At 43.7% G+C, this 21,579-nt stretch overlaps 1 protein-coding gene across 4 annotated transcripts in view; it reads right to left on the bottom strand.

Moving 5' to 3' along the window:
* Nucleotides 1–4,086: 4,086 nt before the first annotated feature.
* Nucleotides 4,087–21,579, bottom strand: part of Plekhg1 (pleckstrin homology and RhoGEF domain containing G1) — a 213,740-nt gene continuing 196,247 nt past the window's right edge. For all 4 annotated transcript variants that reach the window (XM_036168921.1, XM_036168922.1, XM_036168925.1 and 1 more), the window contains 6 exons: nt 20,530–20,563; nt 20,040–20,135; nt 18,048–18,086; nt 16,340–16,362; nt 12,590–14,231; nt 4,087–5,841 (listed from right to left, as the gene is read on the bottom strand). In XM_036168921.1, coding sequence (XP_036024814.1) covers nt 4,802–5,841; nt 12,590–14,231; nt 16,340–16,362; nt 18,048–18,086; nt 20,040–20,135; nt 20,530–20,563 — 2,874 coding nt within the window. In that variant the 3' untranslated portion in view covers nt 4,087–4,801. The remainder of the gene's footprint in view (nt 5,842–12,589; nt 14,232–16,339; nt 16,363–18,047; nt 18,087–20,039; nt 20,136–20,529; nt 20,564–21,579) is intronic.

The following is a 21,579-nucleotide window of genomic DNA, read 5'->3' as shown; positions in this document are numbered from 1 at the left end:
TTAATTTAGTTATATAAAATGATGAAAGGCGTGAAAAGTGTGCCATCCCAGAATATGCTTAATTGGTGAGTTGATAATTTTAGGGTATAATCAACTGGAAAATCCCAAACTTCAAGAGGGGGCCATTGGGTCTGTCTTACCTACAACAAGCCATGTAGATTCTCTTGGAGAGTTGCCTTGATGTCAGAGACTGGGCACTAGGACTGTACTGAACCTGCACAAAGCTCTGAATTAGCCCCCATTTCCCTTCAGCTACTACATGTGCAACCCCATCTTTGACTCTGTTAATAATAGCTCTCAAATTTACTACCCCAGCCCAAAGATCTATTTGTCCTTGCCTTCTTTTGGAAAGTTATTGATGTCTAAAACTACCATGCTTTGGCCAATTCTTTGGTTTTTATTCTTCTGTAAATATCCCCATGTTTATATAAAACTAATAAAACTGTAATATTTTTCTCATGTTAATTGGATCCCTGGATCCAACCAGAGTCAGAGTGTCCAGGTAGGGACTAAGAGGGGAGATAGAGGAAATCTCTCCTCCACCTTGTACAGTGAGATTTTGCATTTATCTGATTCTCAGATGTAACATAATGCCACAGTAGTGTTGGAGTTCCATGCTGTAAGCTAGATATAGAGGTGGGGTGAGAAGAAAATTGTGAGGATATACATATGCCTTGAGACATTTTAAAGAAAAATTAGTATGCACAATAAAGCTTCAGATCTTATACACATAAGGTTTCTGATAAAGACATACTGATTGACATAAAAGTTTGAGGCTAGCCTGGGCTACAGAGTATAAAGCTACATGGAGAAATCCTGTCTCAAAAAAACCCAAAACAACAACAATAACAACAACAACAACAACAAAAAACAAAAACATTAAATTCTCATTCCTGAGGGAAAGAATTGAGTGTGCCCTTACCTGGCCAATTAGAGAAAGCCATGGCTGACGCAGAGGACTAAGGGCTCATAAAGAACTGTTAACATTTACTCTTCATATTCAGTGTTCTTCCTCTAATGTCAGAAGGCAACTTATCAGACAGCTAAATATTTTCCCCTTTTTCCTGAAGACTTATGCGGAGATTTCACACACACCATGGGTCTTTGGTTGTCACGGGCTTGTCTAAATAACACATGACTTCCAGGAAGTCACCACAACAAGGAAGATCTGAGGCCTCTGCCTCAGATGTTTAGAGATGTCTCACTTTAAAGAAAGATGCTCAGCAGCTTTTCTCCATGGGTGGAATCAGGAAGCCTGTAATTTTAACTGAATTGGCTAGGGCTTTGTATTTGGAAATGGTTTTCCTTAAAAAGCTTAAAAAGTATGTACCCATTTATAGATGCATGCTTTTAATAATTTTAATCTGTCAAAGAAAATTTGAAAGGTAAAGTTATATGAAATAAGCCTTACTATGTACCAAAAATTTAGACCAACTTTTCAATTTAATAATAAAAATGATGTCTTGTTATTACATTTTTCTATGAAAAGGTTTTTAATTTAGTGACTGAACTTATTTTAGCCTCCTGTCAAGAAAACAAAAACCATTTCAGACACTAAGCTTACTATTTCAAAAGCAATCTAGATACGGGAAACTGGTTTGTCACGAGCCACTGAGACTTAATATATCCTCTGCCCTAGTTCTGCTGCTGTTGGAGGAAACATCATGAGCTAAAGCAGCTTGGGGAAGAACAGAGTTTATCTTAGCTTACTTACATTTCCAGCCCACAGTCTGTCATTGAAGGAAGTCGAGGCAGGAGCTCAAAGCAAAAGCCACTGGAAACGAGGCTTGCTAGCTTGCTCTCTGGCTCACCAGCTCATGCTCAGCTCACTTTCTTATGTAGTTCAGGATCACCTGCCTAGGGATGGTGCTGCCCACAGTGGGCTGGACCCTCCTACATCAGTTAATAATCAGGACAATCCCTCACAGACACGCCCACAGGCCCATGTGATCTAGGAAATTCCTGAAATGAGGCTTTCCGCTTAGACGATGTCAACTTGATAAAGCTACTTCAGACATACTTTTTTTTTTTCTTTTACCTTGAATCATTCTCTCTGTGGTTCACAGGGCAAGACAAGAGTATTACAGCCAAACAGTTTGGAAACCATATGTTCTAGTGCAAATACAATTCAAACAAAAATTTACTTTGCACTTTACAAACTTTATTAAATAATGGGCATTACTAAGTTTCATTGTCTTATATACACTATTTAAACTATGTTTTCCAAGATGCATTACTTTCCCCACCAAAAACAAGTAGGTCAAAAGTGAAATTATAAAAAAAAAAAAAAAAAAAAAAAAAATTGGAACCTTCAGTATAGGAACCCAGTAAGAACTTTTAAGTACATAAAACTCCCCCCCCCAAGTATATACATAGCCACCCACCTGCAAAATAAACTATTTTAAACAAAAGCACTGAATTGATAACATTGAGGGAACATCTGAGCACGTACACACACAGACACACAGATACACATGGCTCTCAAAGTCTGCAGCCTGGTCCACAGAGGTGAGCAATAACACTACAGATTTATCCTAGAACCCAAAAGACCACATACATTTTGTACAATATGACATCCACCTTTGTAGGTGACACCAAACTGCAAGAAAACACTGGTGTGAAGAATTAATAATTTCTGAGACTCAGACAGAGCAGTAACAAGGACTATATTTGAATGTGGGTCACATAGACTAAAAAGAAAAAAAGCAAAGCAGGAAACTATATCCTCGAACAAGGGTCAGGAAACTTAAAAAACAAAACAAAACATAAGCCAACAAACAAAAGCAAATGATACAAATTTGTCTAGTAAATTCTAAGAAGAGAAGAATTCTCATCTTTTCTGCTATTGCTTTATCTGGAAAACTAATGTCATTGTTTAAATACAAGGAATGGAAAAAAAAAAAGGAATGTTTTCAGAACCATGTAATTCAGTGCTGGGGATCAGTCTGGGCCTGAGACCATGAGGCGAGGGCTCCACCACCAAGTGTCACCCTCAGCCCCAAATGTTTTGGTAACTACCGGAAAAGGAAAGGGTTCAGAGGACAGGAAACTCGAAGCAACAACAACAACAACAACAACGACAACAACAAACACTGTAGGAACTAATTTGTAACATAAGGTTGGTCACATTTTTAAGTTGCACAGTTGAAACTAAAGAGGGATCTGAGTTTAAAAGAGGAAAAGAATTATGGGAAGCTGTCAGTGATTCTTTTTCCTGTCTACCATTAACGACAGGCCTGAATCTTTCCCTACAATTCCTATCATATCTTCTTAAATGGAACCAATTGTTTCATTCAAAGAGAGAGGAATAGGTTAAAACAGAAGCCGAGGGGGTGAGGAAAGACTCCAGAATGTTCTATGGTGTAACGTGAGAACAGAAAGGGTACTGTGAGAGAAGAGTCTGCATTTATGGAGCCTTCAATAAACTGTTTTTATGAAGTAGCAATACATCTGTCTTCATTTCTCTTTGCATCTGTTCCTATCTACAAGGGGTTAGAATGGTAGGCTATCACAGTGAAATGTTGTATAAGATTACAATTACAGCGTAAAGGAAGTCACTAGCTAGAACCCAGCAACCAGAGGCTGGGTTCTTCTGTATGTTCCAAAACACTGAAAGAGGCCCTAGGTTATGGACTGTTTAGAAACTAAACTCTTGCCCATATCTGTGGCAAAGACTTCTCAAGTAGGGCATTCAGTCACGCCCAAAGTGCAAGAAAGTGTCTATGAAGATCTGCTATAGGTGGGTCATTTTAATGCATTTTGTCTTATTTTAACTGAGGACTTACTCTGTATTGGTAAGAGACTGACATATATAGTAGTATAGTAGGATTGTGGGGCTTTTTAAAGGGGGGCAGTTCTCCCTTAGTTGTAAGAAATAATCAGATTGTTTCCATAAGTCTCCCTTATCTTATCTAATAATTAAGTTGGCTTGTATTCTTTTAAGCTTGGATTCTTTTTCTTTTCTTTTCTCTCTTTCTTTCTTTCTTTTTCTTTTTTTTAAGATTTATTTATTATGTATACTGTGAATGTTCTGCCTGCACAAGAGGATACCAGATCTCATTATAGAAGGTTGTGAGCCACCACGTGGTTGCTCTGGGAATTGAACTCAGGACCTCTGGAAGAGCAGCCAGCTCTCTTAATCTTTGCACTATCTCTAGCCCTGAGCTTGGATTTCTTTAAGCCATGAAAGAAATAGTTTATTTCACCTCAGATATTGTAGAATTACCATAATTAGTGGCACACCATTTGGGCCTTGTCTGGGAAACATAGGCAAAGATTATTTTTTTCCTAATAGCAAGTTGGCCTTAGGGCTACGTTTCAGATTTTTCAATAGTCACATAATGTTGGCATCTAAATGAAATGTGATAGGAACACCAGTGTGGGAACCTTGACATCCACGATGAAGCTATATTCTCATCAGTGATCTCTGGCATACAACGGCATTCTTGAGTCTTGCCATAAATATAACAGAAATGCCACATATAATTCTTTAAATAACTTTAGTTTCTCTTTTTAAAAACTGTGAAAGAGACTCGTGCTGCCTCTGAGTCACAGAATAAAACTTCTTGGGGTGTGTGGGGGGGAGGTGATCTAAGAATTATATGAGCACTATAGGTCAGGACATGGGGAAAATGTCACCGTCCGCTAAAAGCTGCACAGAAAGAATGCCTGTTTTACACCTCTGGTTATCACAAATTTGTTTTAAACTGGTACATATATTTAAAAAACAACAATAACAAAACACTTCCTCCCTATTGGTAACTTGGAAGCCTCAGGCGCCAGTTCGGACTGTTCTAGAACCCTAGGCGAAGCTGCTGGAGCTGAGACACTGAAATTTCTCCCTCAGAGACTGGACGATGTTTTGCTGATTGGGTGACGGCCCCCTCCACAGATAATCATTCAGTTTGTCAGAGTCCTTGCACGCTGTCAGGTAAGGGGGAAGCCCAAGCCTGCTGCCCACTGGCTCTTTCAAAGAGCAAGGTGTGCTGTGGGTACCGGAACAGTCAGGGTCTGGGATCTTTGGGTCAGACTTCCTGCCCTGACTCAGAGAGAGATCCAGCCCCGCCTCCTCCTCTTCGGACTTTATCTCCACGTAATCATCTTCATCTCCCTCAGACTCTTTGAAATTAGAAAAGTAGTTCCGTGTCGCTACTTGGGCACTTAAGGGTAGATTTCTATTTACCACCAGAACTTTCTGTGAGTCTTGGAGTGTGAGATCCGAGCGCTTTCGAGTGTCCTGTTGACAGGAGTCCGCCACGCCTGACAGCAAGTCCTGTTGGCTCGCACCTCTGGGATTCTTCTGTAAAGACAGCCGTTGCTTTTTTTCTGTCTCACTCGGGTAGTTGATGGAGTCAAGAGACTTGTTGATCAAGACTGAGGAAGATGACTGGGGCCTGCTATAAGGTTGGGGTTTCACACCGATTGCTTTGCGACCCAGTGAGTTGTAAAGATGGCCTGCACAGGAGTTCTCTTTGTGGGGCTGGTTGACCACCACGCTGAATCGCTGCTGTGCGGAGCCCAGCAGGGGATCTGACGCTTGAAGAGAAGGCACCGAACAAGCTGCCGACAACTGTCTGGGAGTACTTTTGGCCATGCTGTCTAACGTGGGATAGTTTGCCTTTGCGTCTTGCTCTGGCTGGGCACAGAAATCCGCTAACTCTCCGTTACTATAGGGCGAATGCCAAAGCCAGTCCTCACCAGCGCGCTGGGCCTGGGGAGGCGAGGCAGGCCTGTGGGGAGAGGGTTCTTGGGTCCTGGCCCAGCCATCCTTCTGAACTTTAAGGGGTGTCTCTCTGAACACGATCTGGTCATACAGTTGGGAATATTCAGCAATCCTGGCACCTGGAAGGCAGATATTGAAACAATAAGTACACATAGGATTATCCTCACCTAGGAAGATTAAATATAAGAACATAACACCCTAATAGATGTATTAAAAAGTGGACAGTAGACTTAAGATTAAGGGTAAGTAGTCACTGAGTGCAATGCTAATTAAAATAATCCACAGTTTAATAAAAAACAGAGTTCATTTAATGGGATTGAATTTCACACTATTTTATCTGAATAGCAGATCTACAAGGGTCCAGTGTGGGTCATGAAAATTCCTTTAATCCATAAGGTAGTGTCAGTGCTGAAAACAAGCCAATGAGAATACCAGAGCTTATGTTCTGCTGTATAAAAGCACCTCATGTCCACTAAAAGCAGCAGGACCACAACGCTGTAGCCACCCCTGGCTTCAGGCTCCTCTTGTTCGCCCTTGGACAAGTTTTCTTAGAGACCTTGGCTCCTGGCAGCTGTTTCAACATCCTGCTTTCCAAAAAACCCTCTACTGCACCGCCTAGAGGCCAACATCCTTTAGCTCAAGTAAGGGCTAGCTCACATATCCTTTCTCATTCCTCCAAAGCCAAGAGCAAACCTCCATGTCTCCAAGCCATCAAGAACAGATCCCTTGCTCACGAACTCCATAACTGAATGCTATCTGGCATGGACTTAAGAATGGGACGTGACAGTTACTTCCAAAAACACATTTGCCACCTATAATTAAACCACAGCCCCTTCTCCATGCTGCCTTACTTCAGAGTGCAGTCATCTCTAAAGATAGGACCCAGATTTTGATATGCAATGGAGAGCATTCTCCCAAGCCAGCAGCACATCGAGTCAGGAGCTGTTCCCAGCTGTGACCCTGGCACACATGACTGTCATGACATCAAGGAACACCTGTGTATTGCTCAGACCTCCTCTGCATAACATCTGTGAAGGAAGTCCATCCCATCTATGACAACCAGCAAGTGACATTAGATATATTGGTACTATTTCCATGCTTGGTAACCTGTTGTGGGTAAAGTCTCCTTTAAATTTCAGTGACAGACACATTTAGTGGAACTTCTGCTCTTTCTTCTGTCTACCTTTCTTGAAGATGGAAACACCTCGCTGGCATCATATGCTGCTATCTGTAACCCTTCTGTCCTTTCACCCTGCAACCCCTGCTCCCAGAAATAGAGTCCAACCATTTGTGCAATAATGTCTTATTAAGAGCTTATATTCAGGGTCTGGAGAGATAGCTCAGAGGTTAAGAGCACTGACTGCTGCTCTTCCAGAGGTCCTGAGTTCAATTCCCAGGAAGCACATGGTGGCTCCCAACCATCTGTAATGAGATCTGGTGCCCTCTTCTGTATACAAAATGAATTTTAAAAAATGGAACCTTTAAAAAAAAAAAAGAGTTTATATTCAGATGCTTTGGGTTTTCAACTCCATTTTAAATTGCATTTAAGGACAGAGGATAGTGTTCAGAAATTTCTAAAAGCAAAAACTTGGCAAATTGTTCCTTAAGTAGTGCAGTAAAGACTTGTAATACCAATTCAACATGCAGCAGCACCTCAAGAGATACTACACAGCCATCTACTTGGATTGCAGCACTCTGTGTCAGCCATTTTCCTAAAGCCTGGTATGTGGCATTAACCATGACCCAACCACAGAGAGCTGGGACTTCAGACGAAGTCATATGGTTCACTTGAGCATCCCTCTCACACTGTAAGTAGCCCTGAACTGAGCCACAGCTGAGTCAGGGGGAACTGAACTTCCACAAAGTTCTAAAGAGATGACAACTGGAAGAAGAGCGGAACTAATGCATAATTCAAATAAAAGTATTCTGGCATAAATTTACCCATAAGGTTTTATTGGAGGACATGGCTCCTGACTTTAGTGTTTAGCTAACGTAATATAATGTAAAAATACTCATGCAATACATTATGTCTAAAATACTCATTGCATTTGTCACACCTTTTTCCTCTCATACTTTCCTTGTCTTTGCCTAATCAAGTCTCACCCATCCCTCAAAATCCTCCACAAACCCTAGTCTACTCAAAACCCCGACTTCTTTCGTAAGCCTTATATGGGGCTGGAGGAAGGGCCGTGCTTCCAGACAACCCAAGTTCAGTTCCCAGCATCCACACTGGGCAGCCTGCAACTGCCTGTAAACTCCAGCTCCACGGGATCCAACACACTTATCTAGCATCCAAGGGCACCTGCATGCACACAGTGCACATGCTCAGGCACGCATACATATGTATAAAATAAATACATTTTAAAAATCTTATATGCGTGTACTCAAACCCATGCACACAAACAGAAAAGCTATATATGGCTAATCACCTCCATAGGCTAGTTCATTATTGAGGATAATCTATGAGCTTTTGGTCTCAGAGAAACAATGTTGTATACATAACTTCTAGAAGGAAACTGATCTCAACTATTTTATCACATGGATTTTTTTTTTTTTTCACCCTTTCCTTTTGAGCACAGGGTTTCAAATCTATGGGTCTTTCCTGAGACCACCCAAGAGAATCAAGACAACATGGAAATCAGTCCACAAGCAGCGAAGGGAAAACAGGAAGATGGCCTTGGATTAAAATGCTTCCCAGAGATAATACCTGCTGGGTACTTTAGTCTTTAGATGACAAAGAGGGGGACCATTGATAAAGTCTGAATATAACATATCTCACTAGAAGAGAAAACTGATCTCAGTTCTCTCTCTCTCTCTTTCTTTTTTGGTTTTTCAAGACAGGGTTTCTCTGTGTAGCTTTGCGCCTTTCCTGGAACTCAGTTATTTCTTGTCTCAATTTTTCCACTTGAGAGAGTTTACACCTTGCATGATGCCAGTATGAACAAGACAAATTTTCAGAGCTCAAGCTGTGATTAAATAGAATCTGTTAGCTGGATGCATAGAAGATGGCTGGCCACCATTGGCCTCTTAGCCTAGAAAACCCAGGACTAGTCTATGGGTCAAAGTTTGACTATGACCTTACTTCTGCTACTGTCCATATAGGACATATACATTATTATTACATGATAATATTAGGCTGTCTTTTTTTTTTTCTCAATGTTTGAAAGTTGGAGTTCTTTTCATTAAAGATTAAAAATGGAAACAATTCTTGTGGCAGGAAATATCAAACATGTTGATTTCAAGACAGAGGATTAGAAAAATATTGGTATTTATGATGTTGCTCATATATAAACAGAAGCATAGAATTGTGCCCTCCCTACATTACACAAAAAGTTCTCAAGCCTATATGAAAATATCACCCAAAATACAGGAATCCAAGGAGTCTCCTTGGTCTCGAATACTATCAGCTAAACAAGATGGCCACATGTTACAACAGGTTCTAAAAGGTGGGAGCAACTGGACCTGGTTGGGTGATTTATAGGTGGACATGTGACCCGGGGCCTGTAGACCCCGGGGACAGAGTTCAATAAAGATGCTCGAGGGTTTCAGCAGGTGAATAGGGTGCTCTTCCTTCCGCACAACACCGAGAGCAAGCTCCTGGCAAAGTGGCAAGGCCCATGCGCAGAAGTCTGGAGAATCGGTCCATTCGATTACGACGTCCTGTGCCCAGATAAACAAGAGAGAGAAAAGGAGTCATAATGTCAACTGATTGAAAGCCTAGTGGGCACAGGAAGTGGCCTTGATCACCCAGATGGAGCCAGGTCTGAGAGATGGCAGGCCCCGGGGGCATGCTTCTGCCATGTGGAGGGGAAGACAGCCCTGTCAGGAAGACACCTTGGCAGGGAATGGTCCTCTTTGTTGGAGGACGATGTCAGTAGCAGCCTAGTAACCCACTATGTCAAGAAAAGACCCAGATACAAAGCATTGAAGAGATCTTGTGGGACCTCGAGAAGACAGCAGGATGAACCAGGAGGCACAAAGGCAAATGGAACCCCAATCGGCAACCACAATACTTCAAAGGCGGTAAAAAGAATTCATTCAAAGAAGTTCTAGGTCCTAATTCTTTAGTTCTGAGAAGCTTGCTTCAAACAAGCTTAGAGTTTTGCATCTTAATGGCTGGCTCATATCCTAGTTGGTCTGGCCCTGGCTATTACTAGTACACTGTAGTCTGCTGGCATAATCAACTCTTCATTATCATCATCAGAAATGTTAGTACTATATTTTCTCTGAACGTGGGAAACAATGGCCTGGCCTCAGCTATTGGCTGAAATTACCACTATGAAACTTCTCCCAAGGCCACCTACTCCACCCCACCCACAAATCCTCCTGGAGTTTGGCATTAGTCACTTTCTGAAACTATAAAACAACTTGCTTAGCAAGACAAGCATTGGAAAGAGGATGTAACTGACTTTAAGCATGCTATTGCCTGGGGGAACAGAAACGCATTCTAGTCTCTCCCGCCATCACACAGAAGTCAATTTTCACTTTAATTTTATCATAAAGAAGAATTCAATGAGTCTGTAAAACCCTTCAGAAACCAAGTCCAGGCCTGCACTTCCTTATCTGGTAGGAAACCACTGAACATGAAAACTTTTAATACTTTAAATTATGGCACATTTTTTCCCCTCATGGACCTGTTGCATTCATTTAGGACTTAGATGTCTCCTTCCTACTGTCCAGTTTCCATGGAGATAAAGAAGTCAAATGCAGAGAGAGGAGGTTAGTGGCATCCACTGGTCTGAGTGGCATTGATGTGCACAAATGTGCCTTGTCTTGAGGCGGATTTGCTGACCCTGTTGATGCCATTTGGTTTTAACTTCCATATTTGTGGGGTTTTTGTTCATTTGTTTTTGAGACAAGGTTTTTCTATGTAGCCCAGGCTGGACTCAAACTAAGATCTTCGTGCCCTGGCCTCCTGGGTGCTGGAATTATTGGTGTGCCCCATTGTATCTGACTTGGTTTCTGCTTTTAATTAGAAAACTGACTTTTTTTCTTTTCATACTGAGGTCATTCTTTGTCAGGAAATGGGATTTCTTTCCTTTTCTCTCTCTCTCCCCCCCTTTTCTCTCTCTTCCCTTCTAGTCCTTCCTCCCTCCCCTCTCCCTCTCTTCCTTTCTCAACAGGATCTCACTATGTAGCCCAGGCTGACTTAGAACTGGGTAGAACTCATAGATCCTCTTGTTTCCACATCCCAAAGCCTGGAATTTCAGGCTGTGTTACAGGGCGTGACAAGGGTAGGGTTCCTTAAAATATGGACTTAAACATACAGATACCAGGGACTACGGATGTGGCTGAATTGGAAAAATGCTTGGCTAGGCCAGGGTTCAATCCCAGTGCCACGTAAAACCATGTGTGGGGGCACCTACCTGTAACCCCAGCTTTTAGGAGGGGGAGCAAGAAGGTCAGAAGTTCAAGAGGTTCAGGGACACAGGGAGTTTGAGGCCAGCCTGGGCTACGTGAGTCCCTGTCTCAAAAGAGAACAAAGACAGATTCCTATACCCAACCCTAGAAATTAGTGTCTGGGAGGGATGAAAAGATTTCCTAAGGAGAACTCCCCTCTTGCGTTTTCTTTCACCAAGCTGCATTATTTATCCACAACTCAAGGCTTCTCACGGATCAGTGTTTCGTTCTGTCTTTCAAAATGTCACACCAGGAACCACTTGCTCTTGCACCCCTGCTTCTTGCCCAGGTTACATCTAAAAGCCCAGTTATGTCCACAAAGGATGTCCGACGGAAGAATTAAGCTTCTTGGAAACACGGAGTGACAAGACCAAGTGAGATGGTGTTGAACGCACAGTAGCTAGCTGCCCTGTAAAGTCTCCAAGTCGTAGCTGAAATACGTGAGTGCAAATGAATTGTGGTTTAGAAAAACACATAAAAGTGGAGGGCTAGAGATATAGGTCAGTGCTTGAGAGCACTGGCTGCTCTTCCAGAGGACCTGGGTTTGATTTCCAGCACCCACTGGCAGCTCACAACTGCAACTCCAGTTCCAGTGGATCCAACGCCCTCTGCTGGCTTCCTCTGGCACTGCACACACATGGTACATAGGCATACACACAGTGATACACAGAAGATAAAATAAATAAATAAACCTTTGAAAAAGACTCATTTTTTTTTGTCTTTGCTAGCAGACGTGGGCCCTTCTTTGTTGTACGTACATGTTTGTGGCTATGTATGCCTGTGTACATGGAGGCCTGAGTGTCTTCCTCAGCTGCTCGCTACCTCGTCTTCTGAGACAGAGTCTCTCACTGAGCCTAGATTGACTGGCCAGCCAGCTCTAGTGAGCTACCCTCCTTGTCTCTGCCTTCCCAGCCTTGGGTGACAGGCATGTCATGCTGTACCTGGCTTCTTACATGGGTGCTAGGGAGCTCAACTCAGGTCCTCACGTTGTATGACAAGCACTTCACCATCTGACCTCATCTCTGGGCTAGGGGTGAGCACTTATGTTGGGATTCCACCATAAACAAGACAGCAGCCCTATTCTAGATGATTCCCAGCCACAGTGGTTTTGAGGAGCACCTGCTCCCCAACACATTGTAGATTCAAAGAAAAATGCTTATGTGTCTTTCATACGCTAAAGCAGTTAGCTTCGTTCACATTTCAGGCTCCTTTTGAGAAATGTTTTCCTAAAAGTGCGAACTCCATAGTAATATTACATGTGCAGCAAACCCTGAGGCCCGACCATGGTCTAGTTTATGGGATTCAACTGAAGTAAAGTGGGAAGGGCCAGCAGCGGCTCTGTGGCCCGTGTGATACGAGACTTGAATGGCTTTTCTCATAGGTGTGTCCACTCTAAGGACAGCTAGAATTGGGAAGCCTGTTCCCACAGCTGAGTGTCTAGAAGGAAGAATAGAGCACAGAACATACCAATGGCAGGCCCTCCTTGCCTCTTCTCTTCCAAGATGGCCACCAGGTCTTTGTGAGTGGGCTTATGTTGACTGGACGGTGGCTGCTCTAGCTCGGGGCTTCTCACTTTCAAAAGCTGATTTGCCTTCTTAATCTTTTGGCTATACTGCCTTGCCATCATAAAGACCCTGCTCTTGGTATTATCTGTGGCCATCCCAAGGTCAGAGCTTTCTGGGTCTGTCTGGGGCAGGTTGTAGTTGGCCAGGTCATAGGGACTGTCCACAGGAGGCACGTCACTGGCCAGAGAGAGTGGGTTCAAACTCATGAAGGAGCCTTCTGTAGAAGTCAGGTCATCTTCGTGGGAGCAGTTAGCCCTGCTAGCTCTGGAAACCCGGCTTTTCCCAGGCGTGAGAAAAGTCTGGCTCCCAGGAAGGGACAGCATAGATGTGGCACGTCCTGCATCTCTGCTCAGCGCGCGGGTATTGTCGACATACAGCCTCTCCGGCACATCATCTTTGCTTACAGGAAACGCGGCGAGGAGGCGGTCTCTCGCTTTGTCTTCATTTTTCTTGATGTAATTTTCCAGGTCGTTCCAGATTTCATCTACTTCTTCTGACAATTTGTCTGACAGAGCCTTATCTGCAATAGGCAGGTTACAGCGGGGAGAATCATATAGCAAACTCAAATAATCAGTGTCCGAGGGTCCCTGATGGTAAGACACATCGTCCTCACTGAACTGGAGGCTGTCCTGGGAGACAAAGGGTCTCAAGCTGTCACAGCATGCAAAATCAGCTTCCAGTCCCAGGAAGGTGCTTCTTTTGGGCTGCTTAAGGCTGCTGCATTTGAAGTCCAGTGATGGTGGGTCTGGAAGCCCTATGGTGTCATAGATGTTTTCTTCTCCTACTTGGAGATCATGTATGCTTTGGTTAGATGCCTCTTGACCACTGGGAGCTGCCTCTTTCTTTGGGTAGAGAGAGCTTGTACTGAGACTAGCCTGCCTCTTTGAGAAGGCTAACTCTGGAGTGCTCTTGGGGCGAACAGAGTCTCTAGGTGATTTGGGGAGAGAGAATTCAGCTTCATCCCGCTTAGCAACCATTAACTTCAAGTCTTCGAAACTTATGTTATCATAGACATGGTCTATGTCATCAATTGTCAACTCTACCGATGACCCAAAGGGAGTCATCCCTCCCTGGCCTCCTGGTTGAGAGCCATTCTGCAGTTCTCTCCTGGGACAATACTGGGAGCCATCACTGTCCCTACTTCTTACTTCAGGAGGGCATGTGTTGCTTTCACCAGCACTGCTGGCCCGTCGGACTATCCTGTGACCGGAACTGGAGAGCTCTGCGGGCTCAATCAGTCCCAGGTGCCAGCTGCAAGGACGATTCGAAGTGTTCTCTTCACACAACCTGGTGGAATTGAGATCCGAGGAGGAAAAGGACGGGACGAACATCTGGTAGTCATCATTGTCATCGTCTTCGTTCTCCTGTGGAGACTGGCGGCTGGGAAACAAGGACTGCCTGACGTGGTGATCCGCCCAGAGGCTTCGGACGCCCCCGCCCCCACGAAGCAGACTGATGATGGCCGAGCTGCTTGGCTGGCTGTTCCTCTGGGCAGGAGAAGGTGTGGCAGAAGTCAGCTGGGAAGAACCTTCCTCTCTAGAAACCTGAAGGAGACAGACACATAGCCACTGAATTATTGCACCACAGGGAAGATGAATTATTGACCACTGTGGGAGGGGATCTCACCCATGTAGCTAGACTGCCACATTGTTAAAGAAAATGATCACCAGGCATTGCTGGCTTTCAACTGAGTTGAGGGGCACTTCAGATTTTTGAAAAGGAGGCAGAAAGGGCGGGGATATTTATTTAAAAAGTGGGTTTAGGCAATTTGCAGATGTCTTCTGTAATTAGTTTTCATGGCCAATCTATGAACTAGGTATGGATATACCGGGATTATACCGAGGAAACCCAGGCTCTGGAAGAGTCAGTAACTTTTTTTTCTGGTTAGTGATAAGGGTAGAGGTCAAACCTAACTGACTCCACAATCTTTGCTCCCAAACAGAACAGAAGCGAAATACAGCAAGTGTGGTAGAAATCCAGTGGATAAATGAGTGTGCATCGGGGCCCATGCCTTAAGACCTGCTCGTATGCAAGGCTTTAGTGAGCCTTCATTTCAATGTCTTACTCCTGGAAGTCTTTCCTAATTTCTGGTCTTATCAGGAGCCCCTTCTCACACTCATCACACTACTGTTAGGAGACAGAATTTTGCTAGTGAAACAATACACTGGTAGCTCGTTTGTTTATTTTCCTTACATGACTTCTGCCTTCATAAAGCTGTGTAGTTCTGAAGTGGACGTTCCTGGGTGGACTTTGTGGAGGATTGGTGCAAAGTTTCCCAGGATGGAAAAGCTTTAACTCCAGCATTGACTTAGGTACTGAGAGAGGCTTGGCTCCAGGATTCTATCACAGCTGCACTAAAGGTCAAGGTACCTGACCTAATTCAGTGGCCCAATTTATGCACAGGTCAGAAAATAAGTTTCACAATGAAGAACCAATGAAGTTATAAAGTTTCAGATAGTAAAAGCAAATAGTATCCGAAAACACATGAGTGTGTCCTAGAGATGCTGTAGGCACCTCCCAAGTCGAAGCTGGGTTTTAGACATCTGAAAATAAGACAGGGTCTCACTGTGTAGCCCTGGCTGGCCTGGAGCTCACTTAGATCCTCCCGCCTCTGCCTTCCAAGTGCTAGGATTTTTTAAATGAGGATACAGTCTTCATTAACAAGGTCACTTCGTCTCTCTGCTAAACCATGGTGTAAGTGGGATTTGGGAAAGAGATGATCAGAGCCACATCCTTATGGATAAGGAGGGTAGATCCTTAACCCTCACATGAGAAACTATGATAAATACTTTAGGAATTGTCAATTAAGAGAACTCATCAGTGGCCATATTGGAAAAGTCACTCAGGTCAGGCTATAACAGCTCTTCTTCCCAGGGAATAATAAATCTGGGCACACAACTTCCAATAGGACAAAACAGCTTCCTTTTTCTTCAGTGGTGAGATTTTAACCCAGGACCTCAGGCATGCTAGGTGAGAGGCATAGCTCTACTACTGAATATTTACCAACTCCTAATGGTTTGTCCCAGGAACACAGGTCCTCCTTAGATACAACTTGATATAGCAAAGTTTCATTGTATCACACATCATACCTGCTGCACCAGCAGAGGGATTACGTTATTAGTTGTGATTTTTTTCTTTTGAGATGGGTTTCACTACGTTGCCCAGGCTGATCTTCAACTCCTGGATTCATGTATTCCTCTTGCCTCAGTTTCCCTGAGTAGCAGAGACTTGGTGTGCTATTGCATCCACCTTAGGGCCATAGTCTTCATAGGGGCACCTCATCCCTATGATTGGCAGCCAGGGCTTTGGGAAGGGAGCTATACCCAGGAGGTCAGGCGCTGGCTTTACCATGAGAGAGGCTGTAAGTGAAGGTTACTGTCTAAGGGTGGGTACAGCTTCTGAGGTGAGATGTGGGCCACAGGGATGGGTAGACTGCCTGAACTGCAAGAGACGAAATGGGGAGGGAGGGAGTTGAAAAGAATTCGTTTTCCCTTAAATCAAGACTAATTAGCTAAAAATGCAAAGTGAACAAGAATGTCAAAATGTCAAGTAAATGGCGACACTTCAGACTGGGGATGAGACCAATAAGGAAGGACACCAAGGTGAAAGGAACCCACAGCAAACCCTTCTGAAGAAATGTGGCCATGCTCACCTTCTGGATATCGTGTGCAGTTTCTGAAAAATAAAAAAGTAAAATAAAATAAAAAAATTGTTTAAGTTTGAGAATTTAAAATGTATCTCATATATAGGTAAGCATTCATATTTTTATATGGCCTGTACACATGTTGCTAATAATAGACACTCAAGAGCTTCATGTCTCTTGGATCCAGTTTTCAAAAATGTCCCTCACTTATCTGTTCTACATCCTCTACCATAGCAGAACCACTTTCTATTAAGGCCCAGAGCCATCTTCTGTATCCCTGAGAGCAACAGTTCATGGTAAATTGTTCCCAAGACTTCCTAATAAAAATATGAAAAAGAATGCCTGTTCCATAGGCCATGTGAGCACCCTGAAGACATGAGAATGTCTTTGTTGGTTTTTGAACATTTGGGAGCTTGGCTCTATCATGGAGAGGGATTTATGCAGTATCTTATAGATACCCTAATAATATACATTGCATCGTACAAATGTTTAGGTAAGCTTACAGAGTGCTTCTATCCCTATCAATCCCTCTCCCTAGAAGTACAGTTCAGTCTGATGTTCATATTTTCTGGGTCCCACATCCACTCTCTGGTGCCTTATTGCAATATAATGTTGCTATGTTGGTTTTTAGATAAAGATGCAATAGACACCAGAATATTTTCTGCTAAATCTCTAGGCATGTGTTAGTAGATAGAGACTGACTTTATTCTTTTCAACGGCAGAACATTCATCATAGGTATGAACAGACTATTTCCTACTAGATGGGCATTTTAGGTTGTGCTATTAAAATGCTGCAAAACCCAAATCAAGTTTGTTTCCTTACAGAACTACTCACTTATTGACATCTTAAGAGTTCTAGAAATATTCCTCCTTCTTGTTTTTAGGCAGGGTCTTATGTACCACAGGCTGGCCTTGAACTTGCTATGGAGCTGAGAATAACCAATGGTGTTAACCAATAGAATAGTGCATGGGCGGCCTATCTAGAAATTGTGGTTGTTTCTGCAGTTAGTATTCTACTCCAGGGGGAAACACAGGAGTTGTACCAGGTTCCCTGAGCACGTGGATTGAGAGCTGACCTTTGGAAATGCAGTCCCCAACCATACGAAGCCCTAGCTCTACTTGGGACAAATACAGAGTTCTAGTCATACTTGATACATCTATATGGGCCAAGAGGTCAATTTGTTGGGTCAAGGGCAAAAGAACACTTTGAACTTAAATGGGAATTACTAAATTTTGCTCAGAAACATTGTAAAACTTTACCCTTCCACCAAGAGTTTGATAGTGTTTTTCTATCTAATTCATAGCTTCCTTCCCTCCATTCCCCTCATTTAAATGAATAGTTTTTCTAATTGCTGATACAGGATTAAACTCTATTGGCACTTTGTTTCTTCTGGGAACCTGGGACATACATGTATGTATAGACGTATAGAGCACATATATTACATATGTTATTACATGTTTAGGGGTCCTTTTCCCCTCTGCTTTTGCTGAGAACCATTTCTCTCCATGATATATGTTAATTTTGTGCCTGTCAGACATGCTGCAAATAACTTCACCAGTTGGCTGTTTTGTAACAGGATACTTTTGCTTATCGAAACATTTAATCTTCTTGCAATCTGGCTATCAAACCCATGAATCTACAACGCACCTAACACACAGTTTTCTTCTATACGGTTTGACAAAGAATGAAAAAATGCAACTCTATTTTCAGACTCACCGCTGGTCTTCAACACTTTGTGTGACCGTGAGGAAGGCTCTGAGGGGAGAGCAAAGCCAGCATCATTTGCCAATCGATACCTCCCCTCATAAATAAATTAGTAGCTTATTGACATTTTAAGAGCTTTAGAATTTTTTTTAAAAATTTTTTAGACAGGCTTCCATGTATTGCAGGCTGGCCTCCGCTATGTAGCCGAGGATGACCTTGAACTCCTGATCTCCCTGCCTCTATTTCCCGAGTGCAGAGATTGCAGACACAAAGATCACAGGCACGAGCCCCCTTCATGTGGAGCTGGGGAAAGAACCCAAGGCTTTGTGCACTGTCAGGCAAGCACTCTATCAGCTACTCAACATCCCCAGCCCTGGGCTCTAGAAAGGCTCCGTCCAATTTACTCAAATTCTCAGAGCGCAGAGATACTCAGGTGCAAGCGATTCACTCTACTGAAGTGGAAGGATAAAGGGTCGGGAGTCACGATCAGAAGGGCAGGTGCCACTGTGCCAACCCACCAAGCAGCGGAACAACTTCGGCAGCTTCTGCGGCAGCCTATCAGCTGGCAACTTGGGAGTTCATTATTCCAGGCTGCGCACCCTTACCCGTGCTTCGGATCCCTCAATCTGAGCTCCCTGCTTCCTCTTGAACCTGTAGTTGCTGCCAGCTCATCAATGACTTTTCTCTCGAAAGCCAGTGACCATGGCGTCACTCTCAGTCTATCTTGATGTCATCCACCAGTCTAGAAAGCTTTTAGTGAGCTGACCCAAGTCACCAGTCTACCTCCAGGCCTCCATCATTTCTCCCCTAGACTTGCATGGCTGCTGTGCTGGGATGGGGTGCGGAGGCTCCTTGCCTACTTGGTTCTGCACAGGAAGCCAGCTTCTATTAAAGGCATATATCCTCACAGTTGAGAATCCTCCTTTGCCTCGCCATATTCACAGGGGTACACGGCGTGCCACGCCTTCATCATCAGGCTCCTATCTGCACCCCTCTAGCCTCATCTCTCTCCACTGTGCCTTGTCTCCTCCACCTCAGCTCCATCCCTCGCTGCAGCCAGGCTGAGCTGCTGACAGTCGCTGCTTGTCCTGCGGCCTGTTGGCTCAAGGCCTAAGGCTCTGCCTGGATGATTCCAGCTCTCTGCCTCAGCCTCACATGTCATCAAGGGTATCAGTCTTCGACTCCGTGAAATCTCTCTCCTTCTGGGAATCTCTTGGTCTTTTCACCCTCTTTTCCATCCACATATGCCAAAGCTTTATCAAAGGGACTGGTGTTTATTTATTCATTCCTTTTTTCCCATCTCCCTCAAAGAAGTAGTTAGTGTTATTTATCCTGGCATTCCTTGCCTATAGTAAAGGGTAAAGTGGACTTCGTAAACACACCTTCATATAAAACCACAATTTGAGAGCTCAGAGAATACTAAGCAAACACATCTCAAAGTCTTGGGCTTGAATACTCTCCGGTGTATCATTCACAAGGCATACTTTGTACCAGCAACCACAAGTAGGGCTTAAGGGAGTACTTGCCAACGGCGAGGTGCTGTATAAAGTGGAAGTAATTGGTTGGTACATTTTATTTGTTTATTTGAGACAGGGTCTCACTGTGGGGTTCTGTCTGGCCTAGAACTTACTATGTAGATCAGGCTGGCCTCCAACTCACTGAGATCTTCCTGCCTCTGCCTGGGACAAAAGGCATGTGCCATCATACCTGGCTGGTTGACATATTTTATATTTACTGGGAGAGAGAAGTAGAGAAGTGTTTTAAAGAAAGGCTAGAGAGGAGGTTTTTTTGTTGTTGTTGGTTTTTTTTTTTTTTTTTTGTGTGTGTGTGTGTGTGTGTGTGTGTGTGTGTGTGTGTGTGTGTGTGTGTGTGTGTCTTTCTTTTTGGTAGCCTTAGATGTATTAAACTAACAACCAGCCAGAAAATGCCTGTCAGTCAGCAAAGTACCCACTTCCTATCCCTCTTGGCAGTACAGTTCCCCTTCAATGGCAACTTCCTGCTTACCAGATTTCCGCCTCTGCCGATATGGTGCAGAACCTTCTTTGGAGCCACATGGTGTCTTCATCTGTCCCTCAGGACTGTACCAGAAGCCTGGATGGTCTGCAAAGAGGAGGGGGAGCTGTAATTTTTTGAATTTTGTGCTACATCAGAAACACCAGTAATTCTCAGGTGATAAAGGTTCTTGTAGATAATCAGAAGGGACTTTGTGTTTAATTGTGGGGAAGAGGAAGAGTCCCCCATGGAGGCACATCTGACAGTTTTAGGACCTGCAGAAACTAGAAGTATTGCTAGCCACTGAGTGCATCACGGGTAAAGCAGGAGAATCCAAGTAGAAGCAAACCCACATCTCAGGAAGGGACGATCATGTCCGCTCCCGCTGCTAAGCCAGAGTGAACAGGGGTGAGTTTCTCATAACTGACATTTCACAAGCTTTGAGAGACACAGACAGACAACATGGTCTTCTCAAAGAATGCTAAAGTAACAGAGAACTTACGGATGGCATCCATTTCAAGTATTGCTTGCTTGGCCTGAAAGAGAAAAAAAATGTAGATATAATTGATTTTTTTCTTCAATTTCTTCTTTAAACTTCCAAGTACGACAGAGATCTTATCACACCTGAATAAATGGATTTTAGAAAACAAAATATTAAAAAAAAAACTATTTCTTTTAGGCCTTAATACGTAGTTCAGGGGACTCAAAGACTATTCTCATGGGGATTAGCAGATGCTGCTCACTGGGGGAGACCAGCTCCCTCTTTTTCCCCAGGGAACTCTTGAGCAGGGAGAAATGAAATATACATAGATAAAAATACAGAGGAGAGAGAGACAGTTAGAAAACACAGGCCAGCCTCAGGAGGGCCTGGGTCCAAACCCACCAGCCCCTATGTCTCTGCTAAAGGGCTTTTTAAAGGAACGCCAATGAGTGGCACAAAAGACCTCCCCCAGCACAGCCAGCTGCAGACCCTTCCAAACACCTGGCGACCATGCACATGGTCAGGCCATCGGCTAATGCAGCCCTGCTGTGTAAAGCAAGCTCAGCTCTCACTAGGAAACCTTTGTGGGCTCCCACCGTTCACTTGGCACAATATGGTGGTGGAGACGTGATGATAAGTTTTCAATGTCAACTTGATACAATTTAGACTCACCTAGGAAGAGAGTCTCAATGAAAGACCGTCTGGAGCACGGGTTCTCAAAGTTCCTAACACTGAGACCCTTTAATACAGTTCCCCATGTGGTGACCCCCCAACCCTGAAATTATTTTCATTGCTACTTCATAACTATAATTTTGCTACTGTTATGAATTGTAATGCAAATATCTGTGTTTCCCGATGGTCTTAGGTGACCCCCAAAGGGATCATGACCCACAGGTTGAGAACTGCTAGCCTTGTGGGCACATCTGGGATGGTGGTGGATTATCTTCTTGATTTTATTAATTGGTATGGGGAGGCCAGTTGGTATGGTCACACCCCTGAGGCTGTGTCCTGAATCATGTAAGAACAGAGCTCAGCAATAGGCCCATATTCCTTTCTTTCTGCTCTTGACTG

The sequence above is a fragment of the Onychomys torridus genome, chromosome 19, assembly GCF_903995425.1.
Source record: "Onychomys torridus chromosome 19, mOncTor1.1, whole genome shotgun sequence".
Lineage (NCBI taxonomy): Eukaryota > Metazoa > Chordata > Mammalia > Rodentia > Cricetidae > Onychomys > Onychomys torridus.
This window is presented reverse-complemented; position numbering and strand designations above follow the sequence as displayed.